Consider the following 19,740-nt stretch of genomic DNA (forward strand, 5'->3'; position numbering starts at 1 on the left):
GCTTTTATCCACTTAAACAGAAATAGTTGGCTTAGAGCAACAGTGCACAGTCTTTTTGGCCTGGAGGGCCACATCAGGTGTCTGCTGGGTTGGCAGGGTATGTGCATACACAACACATACACACCACTCACTCACACTTTGTTTGTCTTGTATACATTCTAATATTTCAAAATGCTCTAGGAATGAGGCTGTTGTGTCAGGAACCATAGAACCTATTCCTAGGGTGTTGTTTTTCCTTTCCCTCCTTTTTTGGTAGTGGCAGATACTGGAAGTCTCAGGGGCTAGAGGCTGCATGTGGGCCACACTTTTTCCACCCCTAGCTTAGAGTGTCCCTTTTATAGAATCATATAGCTGGTATGGATCAAAATGCCTTCTAGTTCATCCACCTTGTACCCTCCCACAGAATGTTCTGTCCCAATCCAGACCACAATGTGCTATAAACAGAGTAGGTTTACTGCTCACTCACATAAGTGAACAGCATTTTCCAGACTCCCTTGCTTGTGGGAAGGGACTAGGGGATAGTCACAACATGGTCAGGGGATATGAAACACCCACTGAGGCAAAGCAGAGACAAACAAGTTGATGAATTTGAAACAAATTAAAAGTGTGGGTTCTATAGAAATGAAGTGGATAATGTTGGAGTTAGCATGGGAGAAGGTTATACACACGAATGCAGCCTTGCTCACACCTCAGCGTGTGCTTTTCTACTGAACCACAACTGACCTAATTTGAACAGTTTGAGCTTGGATTGGATGCCATTTGAAAAACTACTATTATGCCACAGCCAATAATATTTGTAACCATCTTCATATACCAGTCAGAAGGGCTGAGTGGTAAGTACCCTGCAAGTGTTGCCCCTCCTGGGAGCCAGCAGGACTCACAAGTGGATTTACTAACTGATCCAGCCAGTCCACATAGGAAACTGACTACAAATGTTCAGCATGGAGCCATTCCCCACCCACTAGGCAGAAATATCTTTTCAGCAGCACCCTTGCAACACTTCTAATTTTTGAAACAAGTCTGTGAAGTATTTCATTCATATAAAATGGCAACAACATGAATTATTCCTAAACTTCCAGTGAGCAGATGATAATGGAAGCATGCCTAGAGGAAAATTTTCTATACTTATGCTGGGCACTGTAATGCTCAGCTAGAAAACGATGAAGTGTCCTGGGGTAAAAATGATGCATGCCAAGGGAATCCAGTCATGCTTACTGTACTGCTCATATTATTCTGCACCTTGTACAGCTGAACTGCAGATTTTGGAAGTGCTGATTTATTTATTTATTTAAAGATGCCATATTAAAAAAAATACTCATGATACTCCAAACTCAATCAATTAGAATATAACTAAGGCACACTTTGCATCCTTTGCACACTTATCTGGAAGTAAGCTCCATTGAATTCATTGGGACTTCCTTCTGAGTAGACATGCACAGGATTGTGCTGTTAATATAATTCTCTTGGCTGATAAACTTATCAGCTGATCAGGGTACTGCCAGAAAGTGAATTTTATAGCAAGCAGGGATGGGTGAATGAGCGATATTCTAGATAGCTAGGATTCTCCAAACATCATCCCACCACTCATCTCTGGCCCGATACTCATTCGTGTTTGTGATCACAGTCGAGAAACTTGTGCAAATGGAGTAGTGATCAAAAGGGAGATTTGCACAAATCTCCCCAAATTTGCACACATTTGATTCTGTCTACTGAGGAAATTTGTGCAAATCGAACTGGGAACTGGGAATGAAATGAGCATGAGCACATCTTCAACAATTTGCAATTTTTTTCAGTGGATGTGTACTTGCATTTGTGCTCACATTCAGGGCTTCGAATGGGGCATGCTCACATCTTTTTGTAAGCAAAAACGAAATTCTCACACATCCCTAATAGAAAGATAGGAGAAGCAAATGCTTACAGTGGATGCATTTAATTATAATATCATAAGAGCAGAAGCTGCTACTGGAGCTTTTATGTCTCCCTACCTATGTTGTAAACATCTTGTTCTTTTAATCTGATGTAGCTTTCCTAGAAGTTAATATTCTGCACCTTGATGATGATGATTTCTTACATTTCTATACCACCCAATAGCAAAGCTCTCTGGGCAGTTTACAAAGATTAAAAACTTAAAAATATGAAATAAAACATAATATAAAAACCATTTACATACAAAAACAATTTAAAACAATCAACAATAAAAATATGAGGTCCAGTTAAATGCTGTCAAATGTTTGGACATAGAAGAAAGTTTTAACCTGGTGCCAAAATGATGACAATGTTAGCACCAGGGAGGCCTCACGAGAGAATATTTAATAATTGGGGGGCCACCACCTCTCCCTTCTTGCCATCCTCTGAACCTCTCTCAGATGAGGCACCTGAAGGAGGGCCTCAGATGACTATCATAGTTATTATAACTGTTACCACTGGGGTGGAACGGTAGACTCTGCCTTTTCCTTTTCCAATAAGATTTTTGGAATAAAGCATCCTGGGGCACCTAAAAAGTCTAGTAGTTAGAATTGTTAGAAACTGATAGTTATTATAACACTGAGATCACTTTTGGGCTCATTCAGAGGTTATTTGTGTTAACTTGCCTCTTTCTGGGAGGCATGTGACAGGTACAACTTGAGAAAGAACTTGTACTAAACCTAGGAATATAGATGTTCTAAAAGGTGAGCAAGGCCAGGAAGTGTGGTGTGAGAAAGTAGCTAACTAGCCTGCTGCCCCACCATGCATAATTTACAGCACAGATGACAAAAGTTTCCTCAAAAAGTTCAAAGGTTGTTGGTATTGCTCAGCATATCTCTTCAGTTACCTGGAGGGTACACTTCCTAGGAACACCACGAAGCACTTACCAAGCATCAAGTTCCATGATCAAGATGGGATATTATTTTGATACTAATTTCTGTATTATCTATCCGGTACCTCATGATGCTTATGTTAGGATAGTCTTTCAGCAGCTATTGATGTCAATTATGTGAAGTTTCTGACTTAGAAGATTACTGGCACATTGCAGCCTTAAACTGAGGAGGGAGGGGGGAAGAATTGTCTCTGGTGAGATGAAAGACCTGCAACTGCAAAAACCACAAAATAAAACACTACAGAAAAAAACCCTAAAGCCATAAAATATGTTTCCATGTTATGTAGGATGCAGGTTGAGCAAACTTGGAACAAGCAGCTCCAAAGGCAGTGATAAAGGGAGGAAATGTTTTAAAGAAAAAAATCCCATAGCTATAAAACAAATAAAAGGAAAGTTAAGACAATATCCCATGTACGTGAGAGCCTTGTATCATTCTTATGAGGTGTATTTTGTTACCAGGCAGTGAAAAGAAGAGGTGGAACTTGTTTTCCTTCTTTTACCTATATAACACCCTTGTTCCCTGCTGAGTTCTCTGAGTATGTGCCCATAATAACATCCCTAGTCACTGGCATGAATGTAACAGGCTAACAGCACTAAAGTTTCCTCCATGAAAGCGCTCCTTTAAATGCCAGCCAGTAATGTGGAGGTATGTGCTAACTTAATGCATTACAGACAATCTGTCCCCTCCCCACCAACATTTTTCATTGTTTAAAAATTGATTTCCCCTTGGTACAAGAGCCAGAAATTAAGAAATATAAAGTTGATATTTATAATTCTTCTTGAGGGATGAAAATTAGAGTGAAATTCACACAATGATATTGTGCTGGTTTTGTTCTGTCCCACCACTGCAGTGCATACTATCTAATCTCCTAATTTAATTATCCTATATACTAAGTTTATGCCCAATTTACATCATCACATTATAAAACACTCAAGCTACATCGGTGACTTGCCTCTTTACATTATTTTTATTGTGGCTTATTCACATATTTACGCAATAGTTGTGCTATATAAACATGACATGTAATTCATTTTCTGAGGTCAGAGCCTCGCAGTTGGTGCCAATGGGAGCTTTCCTCCCATTGCAAACAGGAGGTGCGGGAGAGGGGAAATTCTGGTTGGGTTTAGGGTGAGGACAAAAAGTTAACCCCTCCCCCACCTCCATGCCATGGCTTCAATCTAGTTCAGCCCCCCAGCCTGCCTCGCTCCAGCTGTTTGGTCAAGAAAAATAAACTATGCAAGGGAAAATTATGTGACAAACATGACAATTTGGCCATCAGTATAGCTGTGATTAGGAAGCAGAATGTATCTCTTCTCTCCCCTATCAATCTTTAACTAAATGTAACAGCAAAGATTTCCTAGTTTTGGCATTCAATGTGAATCTGGAAGTTTCCTCTCCAGACAACATTTGTAGGTCTTGGAAACTCACTGTTTGAGTTTTTGTTTGTTTTGTAAATATTTTTTCTTTTAATTTCTTTAATTTTCATATGTTCTATGTACATAGGGAATCCCCCAAATATGTAGAAACAATTACCTTATTTTTGGGTGTTCCATTTCTCTTCTGAACTGTTAGGGAGTCAACCACCCAATTTATTATTAGAGGGAATTATATTATTGTTTAAATTATTGCTTTATAATTAACAGATAAAATTGTATATTGGGCAGAAGAAGGGCAAAACCTAATCAAGACTACTGATTTAGGACATCTGTTAAGTGGCTTCTTTCACTAATTGCAGAATCATTTGTTTGAATTTGTAAGTAGTTTAAAAATGGCCCCTTGGGATTAGTCCTTTGGAAAGAAGCAACAATGCTTACCTACCTACTTGGTTATGGTCACAATACTAGAAAGTTCCCAAAGAAGCTTATGAAGTAAGTTGACTGTGAGAGTGCTGTGACATGCCTGCATTGTAGGGAAAATTGATTGCACTTGGTGTGGTGTGATGTAATCACATGCCACATCATTCTCTTGATGTGCAAATTGGTTTCACTCTTTCTTAATATTCTGTGTACATTTTTTTAACAGCATGTCATTTTGAATTTGTGCAATTGCACTCACACCCAGTATCGACATTCCTTTAGCTATCATGACCTGGTTCCTAGTGTAGTAATTTGACCATTATGGGGTTGAATTTAGAACCTCTTGTTATGGGTTGGATTAAGACTCCATCATTAGATTTTTCTTTCTGATTCCTTTCAGTTTCTGTCCAGTGTTATTTCAAAGAGTCCACAAATTCTGCCTTGCCTTGGTACATAACAATCATATGTACTAATAGTGAACTGAGGTGATAATGGCTATATAGTTAAAACAAGGCTACTGAGAAACAAGGGGGAGGTATCAGCATGTTTGGGGGAACCTCAAGGTTTGAAGAAATAGAGGGGTTTCCCTAAAGTTTTTTTTTTCTAACAGCCCAATGAGAATGGAGCATGCTCAGTGGCCAATCAAAATTCTCAAAGCAAGATATAATTAAGGACAGTAATACATCCTATTTTCCATTTCTAATACTCAAAGCTCCTGGTCTATTTTCTCCCCAAAGTGGAGAAAGAATTAATTATTTCCTATGATCCTTTCTTCATTTAGAGTAGGTGTGGTTCTTTTTCTGTCCAGTGTTATTCCAGCAATGAACAGCTACCTTGTTAGTCTGCAAATAATGGGTTGGATCCAGATTTAGTCATATTTAGAGTAGACTCATGGAAATCAATGGCACTTAAGTTATTTATGACTAGCTTAAGTACCATTGATTTCAATGGGTCTACTCTGTTGTTGTTGTTCAGTCGTTAAGTTGTGTCCGACTCTTCGTGACCCCATGGACCATAGCACACCAGGCCTTCCTGTCCTCCGCTCTCTCCCAGAGTGTGCTCAAGTTCATATTCATTGCATCGGTGATGCTATCCAGCCATCTCATCCTTTGTAGGGATGTACGAAAGTCACCTACCTTTTTGAAGGGTGACATTCACGGTGGGGGGGAGGCGCGCCGTCCCTCCCCCTGAAATTCTCTCTGGCTGGCTCTGCTCGGCGGAGATTCCGCAGAGCCACTGATTGAGTTGCTGCCTCCTGAACAATGTTACGGACCTCTGCCCATAGTTCCTCAGGCACACTGTCTATCAGGTCTAATCCCTTAAACTATTCCTCACCTCCACTGTGTATTCATAAGGGATATGATTTAGGTAAAACCTGAATGGTTTAGTGGTTTTCCCTACGTTCTTCAATTGAAGCCGAAATTTTGCAGTAAGAAGCTCATGATCTAAGCCACAGTCAGCTCCAGGTCTTGTTTTTACTGACTGTATAGAGCTTCTCCAACTTTGGCTGCAAAGTACATAATCGATCTTATTTCGATATTGACCATCTGGTGATGTCCATGTGTAGAGTCGCCTCTTGTGCTGTTGGAAAAGCGTGTTTGCTATGATCAGCGTGTTCTCTTGGCAAAACTCGATTAGCCTTTGTCCTGCTTCATTTTGTACACCAAGGCCATGCTTGCCTGTTATCTCGGTTATTTCTTGACTTCCTACTATAGGTTCCAATCCCCTATGATGAAAAGGGCATCTGTTTTTGGTGTTAGTTCTAGAAGGTGTTGTAGATCTTCATAGAACTGATCAACCTCAGCTTCTTCGGCCTCAGTGGTTAGGGCATAGACTTGAATGACTGTGATGTTGAATGGTTTGCCTTGGATTCGTACTGAGATCATTCTATCGTTTTTGAGATTGTACTCCAGTACTGCTTTTCCCACCCTTTTCTTGACTATGAGTGCTACTCCATTTCTTCTAAGGGATTCTTGCCCACAGTAGTGGATATAATGCTCACCTGAATTAAATTCGCCCATGCCTGCCCATTTTAGTTCGCTGATTCCCAAGTTGTCAATGTTCAATCTTGCCATCTCATGTTTGACCACCTCCAGCTTACCTTGATTCATTGATCTTATATTCCAGGTTCCTAAACAATATTGTTCTTTACAGCATCGGACTTTCTTTTCACCACCAGACACATCCACAGCTGAGTGTCCTTTTGGCTTTGGCCCAGCCGCTTCACTCTTTCTGGCGCTACTTGGAAATACCCTCTGCTCTTCCCCAGTAGTATATTGGACACCTTCCGACCTGAAGGGCTCATCTTCTGGCGTCCTATCTTTTAGCCTTGTGATACGTTCCATGGGGTTTCTTAGCAAGAATCCTGGAGTGGGTTGCCATTTCCTTCTCCAGTGGACCACATTTTGTCAGAACTCTCTGCCATGACCTGTCCATCTTGGGTGGCCCTGTACGGCATAGCTTATGGCTTCACTGAGTTACACAAGCTCCTTTGCCACAACAAGGCAGTGATCCATGAAGGGAGGGGGGGTCTATTCTAAGTATTACTAAATCTGGATCCAAGCCAATGTGATTGGGTTTTATATAAAGGGTGGTCCTATGCAAAACTTGGGAACCCCTGCTTCTCTTTAATCAAAGGTAATTTGGTATCAAAATAACTCCATACCAAAACTATGTCCATAGCTATTCCTGTCTAAACTAATGAGGGTGGGATTATAGGACTGTGTTGGATAGATGCATATTTGGGGTAACTCCTGCAGGTTATACTGGCATGCAGAAATACCTGCATCAGACTGCTTGTGCAAATACATGAAAGGAAGCTGCAGTTGATTCACACATACCTTTTGGGGTTCACACAATAGTGCTTTCATAGAAGAATATAAGAACCACTCAGCTTAGTCATTCTGGTTTCTTCAAACTGGCAAAATGCCTAGTTACATTCTGATGGAGAAAAAAAACAAAAATACAGACAGTACGACTTTATTGAAGATTGTTTCCCCAAAACATACATGGTGTGAAATAGGCAGGGATGATTCATTACCTTTCGGAATTATTGTTTTAAAGTCTTAGTCATATGGTTTCCAGTCACCAAATACTATTAGAACCATACAGGAAGACATCCTGCATTATAACTTCCAGTTGAAAATGAAACATTTCAGCATTTTGCATTACTTACAGTAGCTTTAATGTTCTCTCTCTCTCTCTCTCTCTCACACACACACACACACACAGAGTTTTAATGGCAAATGCTGTGAATGTGTAGTAGTTTCTTATGTGAAAGACAAGAGCATTTCCAATTCTGAAGGATAGCGATTAGTACTACTTCATGATTTTTATGGCTGTTTTATCAATTTCTATGCTGTTTATTGTTTTACATTATATTGTATTTTTAACTATTTGTATTGTACTTTTTAAAAACTGTTCTGTATGGCATTTTAGGTTTTTAACTGTTTGTAAAGCGTCTAGAGAACATTAGTTATTGGGCAGATTAGAAATGTAATAAATAAATAATAATGTTTGCACAATATGAATAGCTGCCATGCTAAGCTCTATCCTTTGCAAATTACCACACAGGAATGCTAGTGAACACATTGTTCTAAATGTATGCGATAAATAAAAGCCATTTTTGTAGTAGATAATTACTGCCCTCAAATCTTGTAACAGAAATATTTGTGAAGACTCATTTATATGTGGCTTCCTACAGTAAAATTCAAGTGATTCATGCCTTTTCATTCACACAGTTTATTTTTAACTAGTTTCATTCACATAATATTTGAATGAAAGATGAACTAGTTAAGGTAAGCATAGCATTTGATGAATTATGCCAATGACATATTCTCTCAGTGTTTAAGCTTGTGGTAAATTTGCAACTTTGAAATGTCAGAGCAACAACATTTTATTGTGTTCCAAGTTACTAAAGCTATGATCCAAGCGCACATTGAATATGTGTGAGATCCAGTGAAATCAGTTGGACTTCTAAGTAAATAAAGTTGCTAATCTGTGCAAAGTGTCTTCTTCCTTAGACTCCTACTGAGAGAAAATGGGACATTATGCCCCCCCTTTTATCTAGAAGGCCAGTTTGGAATGATTAGAGGCTGAGTTCTGAAAAAGATTATGTCTGAGATTACATTTGCCATGAGACCTCAACAGCTATAAGAATTTTAGCCAGAGAAAAATGTCCTTGATTTTTTTGGAGCTGGTTATGGGTATGTCCAGGGGTAATATTGTCACTTTTCAGTGCTGACTGTTCGGCACTAAGCACTACCTACCTGCGCTCTGGCAAAGAAGATGAACCTTGGCTCTCCTCCCACGTTTGAACCTGGGAAGTGAACAGGGGATCATCATGATCCCCACAGTTGTGTTGCACTTCCAGTGTACAACATGACTGTGGGGATTATCCCCACCCCACCGTCTGGCTGAAAGCTCAGGATAAGGGTTGGGGTTCAGCCAGAACATGGCCACAGTTATCCATACTCTGTTTACTTCTAGACTAGACTACTGAAATGCACTTTTAGTGGGGCTGCCTCTGAAGATGGTCTGAAAGCAACAGCTGGTGCAAAATGCACCCCCCACACACAGAGAGATGCTGGTGGGGGCAGAAAATCCGAACACATAACTCCTATCTTACATCAGTTGCACTGGCTACCAGTATATTCAAAGTGCTGGCCTTAACCTGGCTCATGCCGTTAAGGAGAATAAAGGCTATCTGAAGAACCACCTTCAGCCATACTATCATTCTCATATGCTTATATCTGTCTCAGGGGTCCTTCTCGAAAGCCCACCCTCAAGATCAGTGAGGTTGGTGTGCAGAAGAGACAGGGCCTTCTTGGTGATGGCCCCAATTCTTGGTAAGCCTTCCAACAGACCTACACCTTGCCCCTTCTATTCTAGCATTTAGGCAAGCCTTGAAAACCATCTTCAAGGTTGCCTCTGATTTATACCATACCTCAGAGGTGGGCAGAAAGTATATCTACAGATGTTTTGGAATTCAACTCAAAGCATTCCTGACTATTGGCCATATTAGCAGAGAGTTCTGGAAGTTGAAGTCCCAAATATTTGGAGATTTACCTTCTGCCCGCTCCTGTCATAGCTTATATTAGCAAAGCAGGTTCACCAAGTAATTCTGGACATCTGTTCTGATGTGATCAACTTTACATTGTACATAGTCTCTCCTTTTTGTAAGTCACTTTGGGATGGCATCACCCTAACAAGTGGCATAAAAATACTTGGAATACATGAATAAAATCCATATTATGCTGCACTTTGGAAATGGTTCAAGCTCATGAGAGAGAAAGGTGAATGAGTTCCAGACCTGTTCCTGAACCTGGGCCCCATCTACATGGGGCTTTTACTCTGGTTCTACTCCACCCCCAAGTCGATAGTGTCAGATGATGCACACTGCTCTTCATAGCTAGCCTGGCGTTTCTTGCCCTAAATTCTGTGGTTTTTTTTCAAACTCATTTTGTGTCAGATTTTCCTGTCACAGCGGACTCAGTGCTGTTCAGGAGTCTGTGTGACCTCAGCTGGCTTCGGTGTGGGCTGGTGGAAGCCTCACTGGTTGGCAGAAGGGAAAGTAGCGTGGGGTGGGGGGAGAGCAAAGGGGTACACATGTCTACCTGGAAGTAACTCATTGCCTTCAGTTCCACTTTGCTGATTATAGGAGCAGCCCTGCTGCTTTGAAACTGCACTGCTGTGAACATGGGCTCAGTCGCTGCTTCTCACTTTAAATAGCCATTGAGCTTGGGAGTGGAGACAGGAGACAGCCGGAAGTTGCTCTCCCTCCTCGCCTGCTCTGCACTCTCTGCTCTCAGCGCCTCTTGCACTCCTGCACATTCTGCTCAGTTTCTGGGCAGTGGCAGCTGCCTGTTTGCCTGCCCACCTCATAAATACATGTGTGTATGTGTGTATGTGGGGCTTGTCATGAATGTCTACTGGTAAGAAAGTCTTCCATTGCACTTCGTTGAACACAAGAGGGGGGGAGCAAGCCTCCATTCACTGGCTGCCCCGCACCTACGCAATTGCTGATGTTCCTTTCTACTTGCAGCAGGACTCGTCCACCCCACCCCAACTAATGTGTCTTCAGTTCCTGTATTCACCACAAAAGCGGAGAAATACAGCACTGCACGTACCGTGGAAAGAGCTAATTCGATTATGTGAAAATGCAGATTTTGCCAAAATCGCTTCACAAAGCGTTTTCATTTAGATTGGCCCCGTGGAGTTGTGGACGCATGAAGGAGATCAGCCCTGAACTTGCACAATGGAGGTGCTTCTGAAGCTCAACATGATATTTGAGATAAGACCCCATCCCCCAGTTGGGAGTGGAGGATCGATCTGGCAATGAGCAGTATCAGAACCACCCGGAATGGGGAGAGAGAGCATAGCCCTTTCTTCCCCTGCTGTGGTTCCAATGAAAATTGCCTTCCCATCTACCTTCTGTGTGGATCAGGAGTAATGCCTTCATTGGAGCCAAAGGAGACTTCCCTCCCAATACAAATAGCAACATGGGGGGCAACCAGTTTTCACTGGGACCACAGCAGAGTGTGGGGTGAGGTTATACACTCCTTTCCCATCTCCTGCAGGCTCAGACTCACCCCACCCACCCATAGCTGCTGTTTACATTTTTTAAAGTGCGCACATTAATTTTATCCATGCAGTTAATGGTATGCCTAGTTTTGCCCAGAGTCGCTCTTCTTGAAAGCATGGTTCCTTATCTGTGCAGTTCTGTTAATAAATAAAATTGAGTAAAGGTGCCCCTTTATGTTCTGCATGAATGTAGAGAAGCTACATGCATGCAAGCTGCTCATTTTACATTCCAATCCAGACCAGTAACTGTACTGAAAAAGTCTGCCATATTAAAAAGCCAACATAGTTCATTTTCACTCTAGTATACACCTTTCCCTGCATGGGTGAATGTGCTTGCTTTGTGCCTTTGATGTAACAGTTTTTCCATACAGGCCTAGATCCAAAGAACCATACAACTTGTTCTCATAATCCATGGGGTAGGGTTGGGCTGGTGTGTCTTGAATAGCAGACCTCCCACGCTACATAGCAAAGTACTTTTGAAATTGTTTTTCAAAAGCAATTTGAGATATGATAGGTAATCTAAGGGAGAAAAGGCAGAAATCCCTCTGGACATGCCCAAGTTCTTTAGTGTACTTAAAGTAGCCCTTTAGATCCCAGCCATGATACGTCTTGTGAGATTTTTTTTTTTAATGGAAAGAGTTTGCTCATGGAACTTCCACAGGTGTTTAAAAGTAAGACTTATAAAATGGTGTTAGATATACTATTGTTAATCCTTACTATAAGCATAATTTGTGATAAATATAATATAGCTTTAAAACATAGATATTTTAATTACATAATTATATGTTATGCTTTATAGTATAAAGTTAGAGTATATTATGGCCAGGATCCAAAGAACGATGGGACCATGTGCTTGCACATGTTCAGTGGGATTTCTTTTTTTGAAGAGTAGACTCCCTTACTATATTGCAAACCACTTTTGAAAATCTGCTTAGTTTTGAAAGTGATTTGTCACATGGCATCAGGGATTGTTGTTGAAGAAAGCCTAAAGTCCCCTTGTACCTGGGATTAGTTGTGAAGAGTTTTTCTTTCTGGATTCTAGCCTCTATGTTTTATATACCTAAAGACTAATTTGAGAAACATATGCTTATTTATTAGGTGGACAAAGCCTATTTTGAAAAAGGGTTACAGACAGCGCCTAGAATTGTCAGACATTTATCAGATCCCTGCCACAGATTCTGCAGATAATCTTTCTGAACAATTAGAAAGGTATGTATTAACATCATTCTGCATTTTGTAAGGCAAAAATATAATTTCAATAAATGCGTATCAAAAATAGTTTAATTTCCAGAGGGTAGCTGTGTTAGTCTTGCAGCAAAACAACAAAGACTCTTGTGACACCTTAAAGACTAACAAATTTATTATGGTATAAGAGTTTGTGACTGTAATCCACTTCATCAGATTACAAGCATATGTATGCACATGGTGGGGGTGGGGTGGGGATGAAACCCAGGAAGTATAGACAGTGATAATTACTTATTAACAGTGGTCACTCACAAATCAGTTGTTGGGTGATAACACAGAAAACCTTGCATTCATAAACTGATTAACACATGTAGACCAGGTTCAGATGCAAACTGCAGTGCCCATAGGGTGCCATGTTGCATATGCAACCCCTGCTTGGAGGTTGTTGTGTCGTGTGAACCTGGCGAGCATGAGTTATGTGGGGGTTAAACTACCCTCACATAACCCTAAAGGACGGTTGTTTACTGTTGCATAACCCATGCTTGCCAGGTTTGCATGACACAACAATCCCCAAATGAGGGTTGCATATTCAAAATCACAGCCACACATGTCCTATATGTGCCACAGTTCGTATGGTGGGCTGTTGTGTTGTGCGAACAGTCCTATACTGTGGTAAAAACAAACAACTCTTTATGTCTGTAGTAATTCCTACAGGCCTGAGCCAGTGCACTCCTCATCTACGGACATTAAAAAACAGAACAGCATAGATCTTTACATATTTACTCTTATATTTATAATGTATCACTGAAACATCAATTTATATTGGGTTTCACTTAGACAGGAACATAATGAAAATCATGAGACTGAATTATAAATCTTTCCCCAGAGCCTCTGATATATAACTTCCTGAGTATCTTGCTCATATTGCTTTATATTACTCTCCTAATTTTCAGATTAGCTAACATCCTTTGTCACTATGAAAATTGTATCCTTTGTCTTATTTTTCCCTCACATACCCTCACAAAGCGGTAGAGTTCTTAAATAACCTCTGTTTTTAAGTTCTTCAAGTATAAAATGTCTAACTTGAAAACAGTAATATGGAGATGCCCTCTTGTGTAATTTCACAAAAAATATGTTTGATGAATGAAATATGGACTCCGTTTATTCTTCTATACTTTCTAAGAAACTAAAAATCTGACTTAGTACTCACTTCTGTCCCAATAGACTCACATCTGTTGTATCAACCCCAAGTTCTAAAGATATGAAATTGAAGCATTTCCCATTAAAAACACACACTAGCTATTTCCTGAGAGATCCTTCATTTAAGCCAATAGATTTGTGCAGCTTCATAATGCTATATTAAAATTGGGAGTGCAAGGCCCTCTTTAAAAATAAGATTTCTGCATAGTGGATAATTTTATACTAGAATACTTTCTAGCCCATCCAAAGTGACTCAACATTTTCTTCCAATTTTTAAACAGTTTTAACAGTCAACCAGCAACTGGAGAGCAATTAATGCCAAACAAAAACATTTTGTTTGTTTGTTAAACAGTTGTCTTAGCAAAACAAGAGAGTTTCAGTTGACTGTCTTTCTAAATCCTTCACGACTCCTAGCCAGCATAGCCAATGTTGGGCGATGATGGAATTTGCAGGCCAAAACATTTTGGAGGGCCACAATTTGCTCACCCCTGTGTACAGTGAAACAATAACTCAGCTTAAACTGTTTAGATAGATCATTCAGTGTTATACCCAGGAATTTGACTGATGCACCTGAAGAAACAAACCAAAGTTATTCTGGGATAAATTTAATTCCAGTAATTCTAAAAAAAATTTGCTTTATAGCCAGATAGTGGGGAATATAATATCAATCAGTTAAGGAATCCAAAGGTTGGACAATATCGGCATATACTGATATTTAACTTGTAATATACTGATTTAATCTAATTTCTTCTAATGATTTTGATTAATGCAAATAATATTGCTTTTAGATTGTAAACTTGAAGATAGGGCTTATTGTGTCTGTTACTATATTTTATGTAAGCCACTCTAAGAGCCTTGTCAAATGAAAAGCAGGTGAAAATAATAAAATATAAGTCATCATGGATAGCCCTGTCTTTTCTCTCAGGATAGTGACATGAGGGTGGGTCATTTCAGGGTTTAATATTACTTATTCCATGGAACCTGAATATTGTCTTGTCCTGACCACAAGCAGGACTCCATGGGGCAAAATGGATGCCTGAGGCTGACTTAGTCAGAGGGCAAATAGGACTAGGCTAGAGTTGCAGGACCTTAAATAGCTTCAAGCAGACAAGTGGCTCTAAGGAGCTCTTGACTTCAACGGTGGCCTTTTATCCCTCTTGACCAGATAACTCAGCCCAAGCTCCACTCCCTTCCTTGAGAACCTTAAATAGATCCTAGCAGTTCATCATCTCTCAGTCAGCGCCTGTATTATGCATTGCCTGCACTGGTGAGCATGCCCTGGAAATCATGAGGCCCCTGGTGTAAAGGGGTTGTTTCGTCAGGGGAATCCAGCTCTGTGGTGCTCTTTCTGGGGTTTCATCATCTTTGGGAACTCTGGAACAAGGAGCTCTTGGCTGATACACTCTGAGACAGGCTCAATATTGGGTCCATGGTTCAGCATTTTGGTGACTTGGACTGCTGGTCTAGCAGGCTCCTCCTCCTTTGAATCCATGCTCTAAACCTTATCCTTATATTAAATTATTCCAAAAGCCTAAATATCATTATATAAGACTTTGTAAATCTCCCAGAGAGCTTTGGCTATTGGGCAGTATAGAAATGTAATAAATAAATAAGACCATTCTATTCAGTCAAAAACTTTAGCAGCATCTCAAAATAATAGGACTTCAGTGTTAGTAATCTTAACATAACCTATAATATCAGTCATACTTCGGATATCATTCACCAGATTCCTACCCTTGATAAAATCAGATCGATATATAGCAACCTGTTTATGTTATTCAATAAAGATATGGGATAAGACTCCAACTTGGCCAGGTCTTTACCATCTTTCATTATCAAAATTACCTTGGCTTCATTTCAAAATGTTGGCATTATTTGGTTTTCCATACAGTAATTAAACAGTCTGCCAAAACTGGTGGCAGAGCATGACCCCAAAACTTGATATATCTCAGTCATAAAGCCATCCAACCCTGTTGCTTTATGTTTCTTAGGAACTTAATCTGATTTACTACTTCCTGAGGAGAAATAGGGATGTTTAGTTTTAGCTTATTTTCTGATGAAATCTTAAGGATCTGTAAATATTTAAGAAAGAAACAATCCATTATACTGACGATTATCAATTAAACATAATTGTGTGTAGCACTGGGGGGAAAATCTGTCTTATACTCTCTGTTCTATTAACAGATTACTCTATAGGTTTCTACACTGGAAAGATTTTTCTTTTTCCCCTAGCTGATTGGCTCTTGTCTCAAAATATATTTATTTCAGTCTTATAAGTATCCATTATGTTCAGTTTCTTCTGGCCAGTAATGACTGATAATATATGGAGATCAAATGATCTACTTCATATATCATTTCTATATCACCTGTTTTATTAACTGATTTTTTTCTAGATTCTGTTATACGTGTGAGATGAAGCATTAGTTATTGCAGCCCTTATCCAACTTTTGAAAGCCAAATTGAATATTGTACCTGTACTATTTTAAAAAATAATCATTTGTATCACTTACAATTCTTGCTTTAACCGTTTGTCTTGTAACAGAAGATAATTTAAGTATGAAAACATTCTGATTTGAAATAATGTATATCCCTATATCCCTAATAATGGCAAAGCTAATTTCTCCCAGATTGTGAGAACAGGATATAATATCCTTCCTGGAATAAGAATTATGTATATATGAATAGTAAATGTAACAGTACTCCTTAGATTTAGGTATCTTCAAGCAAGAACTAAATGTCCTTTTTATTAATTTATATCCCATGGTCAAGGTCAAGGCAATATCTGATTGACCGATTGATTGATACATTTTATATCCTACCCTTCATCACAAAACAATCCTAGGATAGGTCACAATATACAATATGTGATTAAAACCAAGAAAACTTAAAAAATGCATAACAACTGTTCAGTATCAAAAATTCAATTTATGCCACCAGCAGCTATCTTGCTGTAATACACAGACACATACAAACAAAAGTCCTGTCAGAAAAATAATTGTTTTCACCTGGTGCTGAAAGCTGACCAGTGTTGGCACCAGTCTAATTATTTTACAGCTGGGGTGTCACCACTGAGAAGGCGAATAATAACACTATTATGAGTTCTGGTCCAGATTTTGTTAGTTGATAACCAAAAAGGCCTCCCCAGAAGATCTCAGTTTATGGGTAAGATACAGGGAGAGGCACTCCTTTAGCTAGCCAGGTCCTAATCCATTTAGGAACAGCATGTCAAAACCAGCAACTTGAATTTGGCTCGGTGACAAGAGAGGCAGTCAGTGCAACTCTTTAAGGAGCAGAGTTATATGGTTTCACACGGCTGAACCAATTAACACCCCTGCAGCTACATTTTGCATCATTGACTCTCAGTTTATTTGTTGCCTGGCCTAACACCTCCTTGCTGTTTTGCCACAGCTAGTATATGGAAAGAATCTCTCCCCTCACAAATACGTAGAACAAAAAAGAATATGTAGGACAAATGCATATTTCCTCAATTCTATGTCTTACTAATAAGGAAAGGAGGAGGAGAAGCTAACAGCTAAAAAAAGGGGGGAAGACTGAGGATTGTGGCAGAGGCTTCATGACATAGCAGGGGAAGAAGTGTGGCTTCATAGGCCCAGTGGTTTCAATGGTAGTAGGGGAAGAAAGAGGGTAGCCAGATGTCCTCTTTTACAGAGGACTGTCCTATGTTTGAACGGCTGCCAGAACATTGTCCTCTATTTGAAGGGCTGTCCTGTCCAATTCCAGTTTAAAGATAATGAACCATAAGAATGCTTGCCCAGCAACAGTCAGCACCTGAAAAACAGATTGAACAGGCAGGCACACAGGTCACCTGGTCACAATCTTCCACAGCATGGTGATAGGTTTTGTATTTCTATTTAAATGATAATAATAATTTCTAAATTTGCATATGTATAGATGCATATGCAAATGTTATGCAAATCAGTGTCCTCTTTTGTCCTCTTTTTTGGTGGACAAAAAAGATAAGTGGCCACCCTATGGTGCCAGGCATGGGCCAGTATTGAAGAATGGGTTGGCTGGGGTCATAGGGACAGGGGACCTGTCAGTGATTATATTTATTAATTTTTATTATTTATTTAAAAGACTTATACGTGACTTTTAAGGGAAAACTATCCCAAGACAGTGTAGTAAATTTAAAACCACAGCAAAACATTGATAAAAACAATAGTATTACAATAATAAAATCAACATTAACAACTAAAACCAGATAACACCATATACACGATGGCACCCAATAAAGTCCAGAGTCAGTTATAGGCCAAGGTAAATAAACAAGATTTTACAGCCTGGCAGACATCAGTTGAAACAGAGTTCCACAAATGGGGAGCCGCTGTGGTGAAGGTATTATGCCAGTCCACCTTATTGCTTTTACAGGCAGGCACACAAGCAGGGCCTCCCATGTTGATCTCAGAGTAAGAAGAGCCATGAACATAAGTAGAGCCATGCTGGATCAGACCAAGGGTCCATCTAGTCCAGCATTCTGTTCACAAAGTGGCCAACCAGCTGCCCCCAGGAAACCAACAAACAGGACACATGTGGAACACCACCCTCCTGCTCATGTTCCTCAGCAACATAGCCATGAAGCCTAGCAGCCATCGATAGCCTTCTCCAGGAATTTGTCTAACCCTCTTTTAAAGCTATCCAAGTTGGTGGCCATCACTACATCTTGTGGTAGCGAATCCTGTAGTTCAACTGAGTGTGGCAGGTTGGTATGAGTGAAGGCAGCCCTTCAAGTAACTGGAGCCAAACCATTTAGAGCTTTAAAGACCAGTACTAACATTTTAAATTGGACTTGGAAACACACTGGCAGCCAGTCCAGCTGGTATAATATAGGTGTCACATGTTCCAGCCACCTAGTACCTAACAGTACTCAAGTGGCTGTATTTTGTACCCACTGAAGTTTCAAACCATCTTTAAAGGCAGCCTCATATAGTCTGTATTACAGTAATCTAGCCTGGATGTCAGTAGAACATGGATTGCTGAAGCAAGGCCCGTCTTCTCCAGATAGAGTCACCGCTGGTGTAGCAGCCTAAGCTGGCTGTGGTTGTTATTTACATTTCTGTATTGCCCAATAGCCAAAGCTCTCTGGCCAGTTTACTTAAAAGAACAAGAAGAAGCACTCCTAGCCACTGTTGACACTTGAGCTTCCTCAGTTAGCAAGGACTTTAGAGCCCTATTCAGTCATTAAAAAGGGGTTTAAAATCAACATGCAAGGGGAGGGAGTGGTCCAGCCCTGCCTGTCTCCCTCATTGTGTTCATCACCCTCTGCTCATGGAGGGCAACTGTCTGAAGTGGAGATGCTGGAAAATCAGGGTTCTCAATAGCATGGAGAGCCCCCATGGATAGAGGAGGCTCTTCTGTTCAGACAGTCACTGTCCATGAATAGAGGGCAATGAACACAATGAAGGAGAGGGGTTGGGCTGGAGCACTCCCTCCCCTTGGGTGTTGATTTTAACCCCTTTTTGAATGACTGAATAGGGCTTAGAAGAAATCCCAAACTTAATACTTGGTCCTTCAAGGGGAGTACAACCTTGTCTAGAACAGGTTGCAAGCCTCCATCCAGTGTAGTCCCAACGCATTTCCCTATGTATCTGGTGGATGTCACTAGAACATGGAGTCCTGAAGCGAAGTTCCTATCTTGTCTAGATTAAGTTGCAGCTGGTTTGCTTTCATCCATCCCCAAACTGTTTCCAGATACCATTTTATGAGTTCCATAGTTTTCCTAAGATGAGTAGATGGAAATGATAGGTAGAGCTGAGTGTCATCTGGATATTGATTATTTCTCAGCCCAAACCTCCAAATGATTCCCCAGTGCTTTGATGTAAATATTAAAAAGTATAGGGGTGCTAGAAGGATAAAACCTTCCAGTAACCCATAGCCAATGGCCAGGGGGCAAAGCAATAGTCTCCAAGCAATAGTCTTCTGGGATTGATCCTCCAGGAAGGACTGAAACCACTGTAACATCATGCCTTTCAAGCCCAGCCCAGATAGATGGTCCAGAAAGATGCCATGGTTGATGAAGGCAGCTAGGAGCATAGCTAGATGGCTGTGTGCTGCTGAGATTTTGGGTACTGGATTGAAGTAGGCGTTGGGTTGTTGGGTCT

The 19,740-nt window shown here is 40.3% G+C and overlaps 1 protein-coding gene across 1 annotated transcript in view; it reads left to right on the forward strand.

The window, feature by feature from the left end:
• The window catches only part of CFTR (CF transmembrane conductance regulator), a 139,398-nt gene that overhangs the window by 12,610 nt on the left and 107,048 nt on the right, over positions 1-19,740 (forward strand). Inside the window, exon 2 of the mRNA XM_084811822.1 lies at positions 12,335-12,445. Coding sequence (XP_084667948.1) covers positions 12,335-12,445 — 111 coding nt within the window. The remainder of the gene's footprint in view (positions 1-12,334; positions 12,446-19,740) is intronic.

This window comes from Heloderma suspectum, chromosome 7 (assembly GCF_057233095.1).
Source record: "Heloderma suspectum isolate Gila_16-S chromosome 7, 16-S_ref, whole genome shotgun sequence".
NCBI lineage: Eukaryota > Metazoa > Chordata > Lepidosauria > Squamata > Helodermatidae > Heloderma > Heloderma suspectum.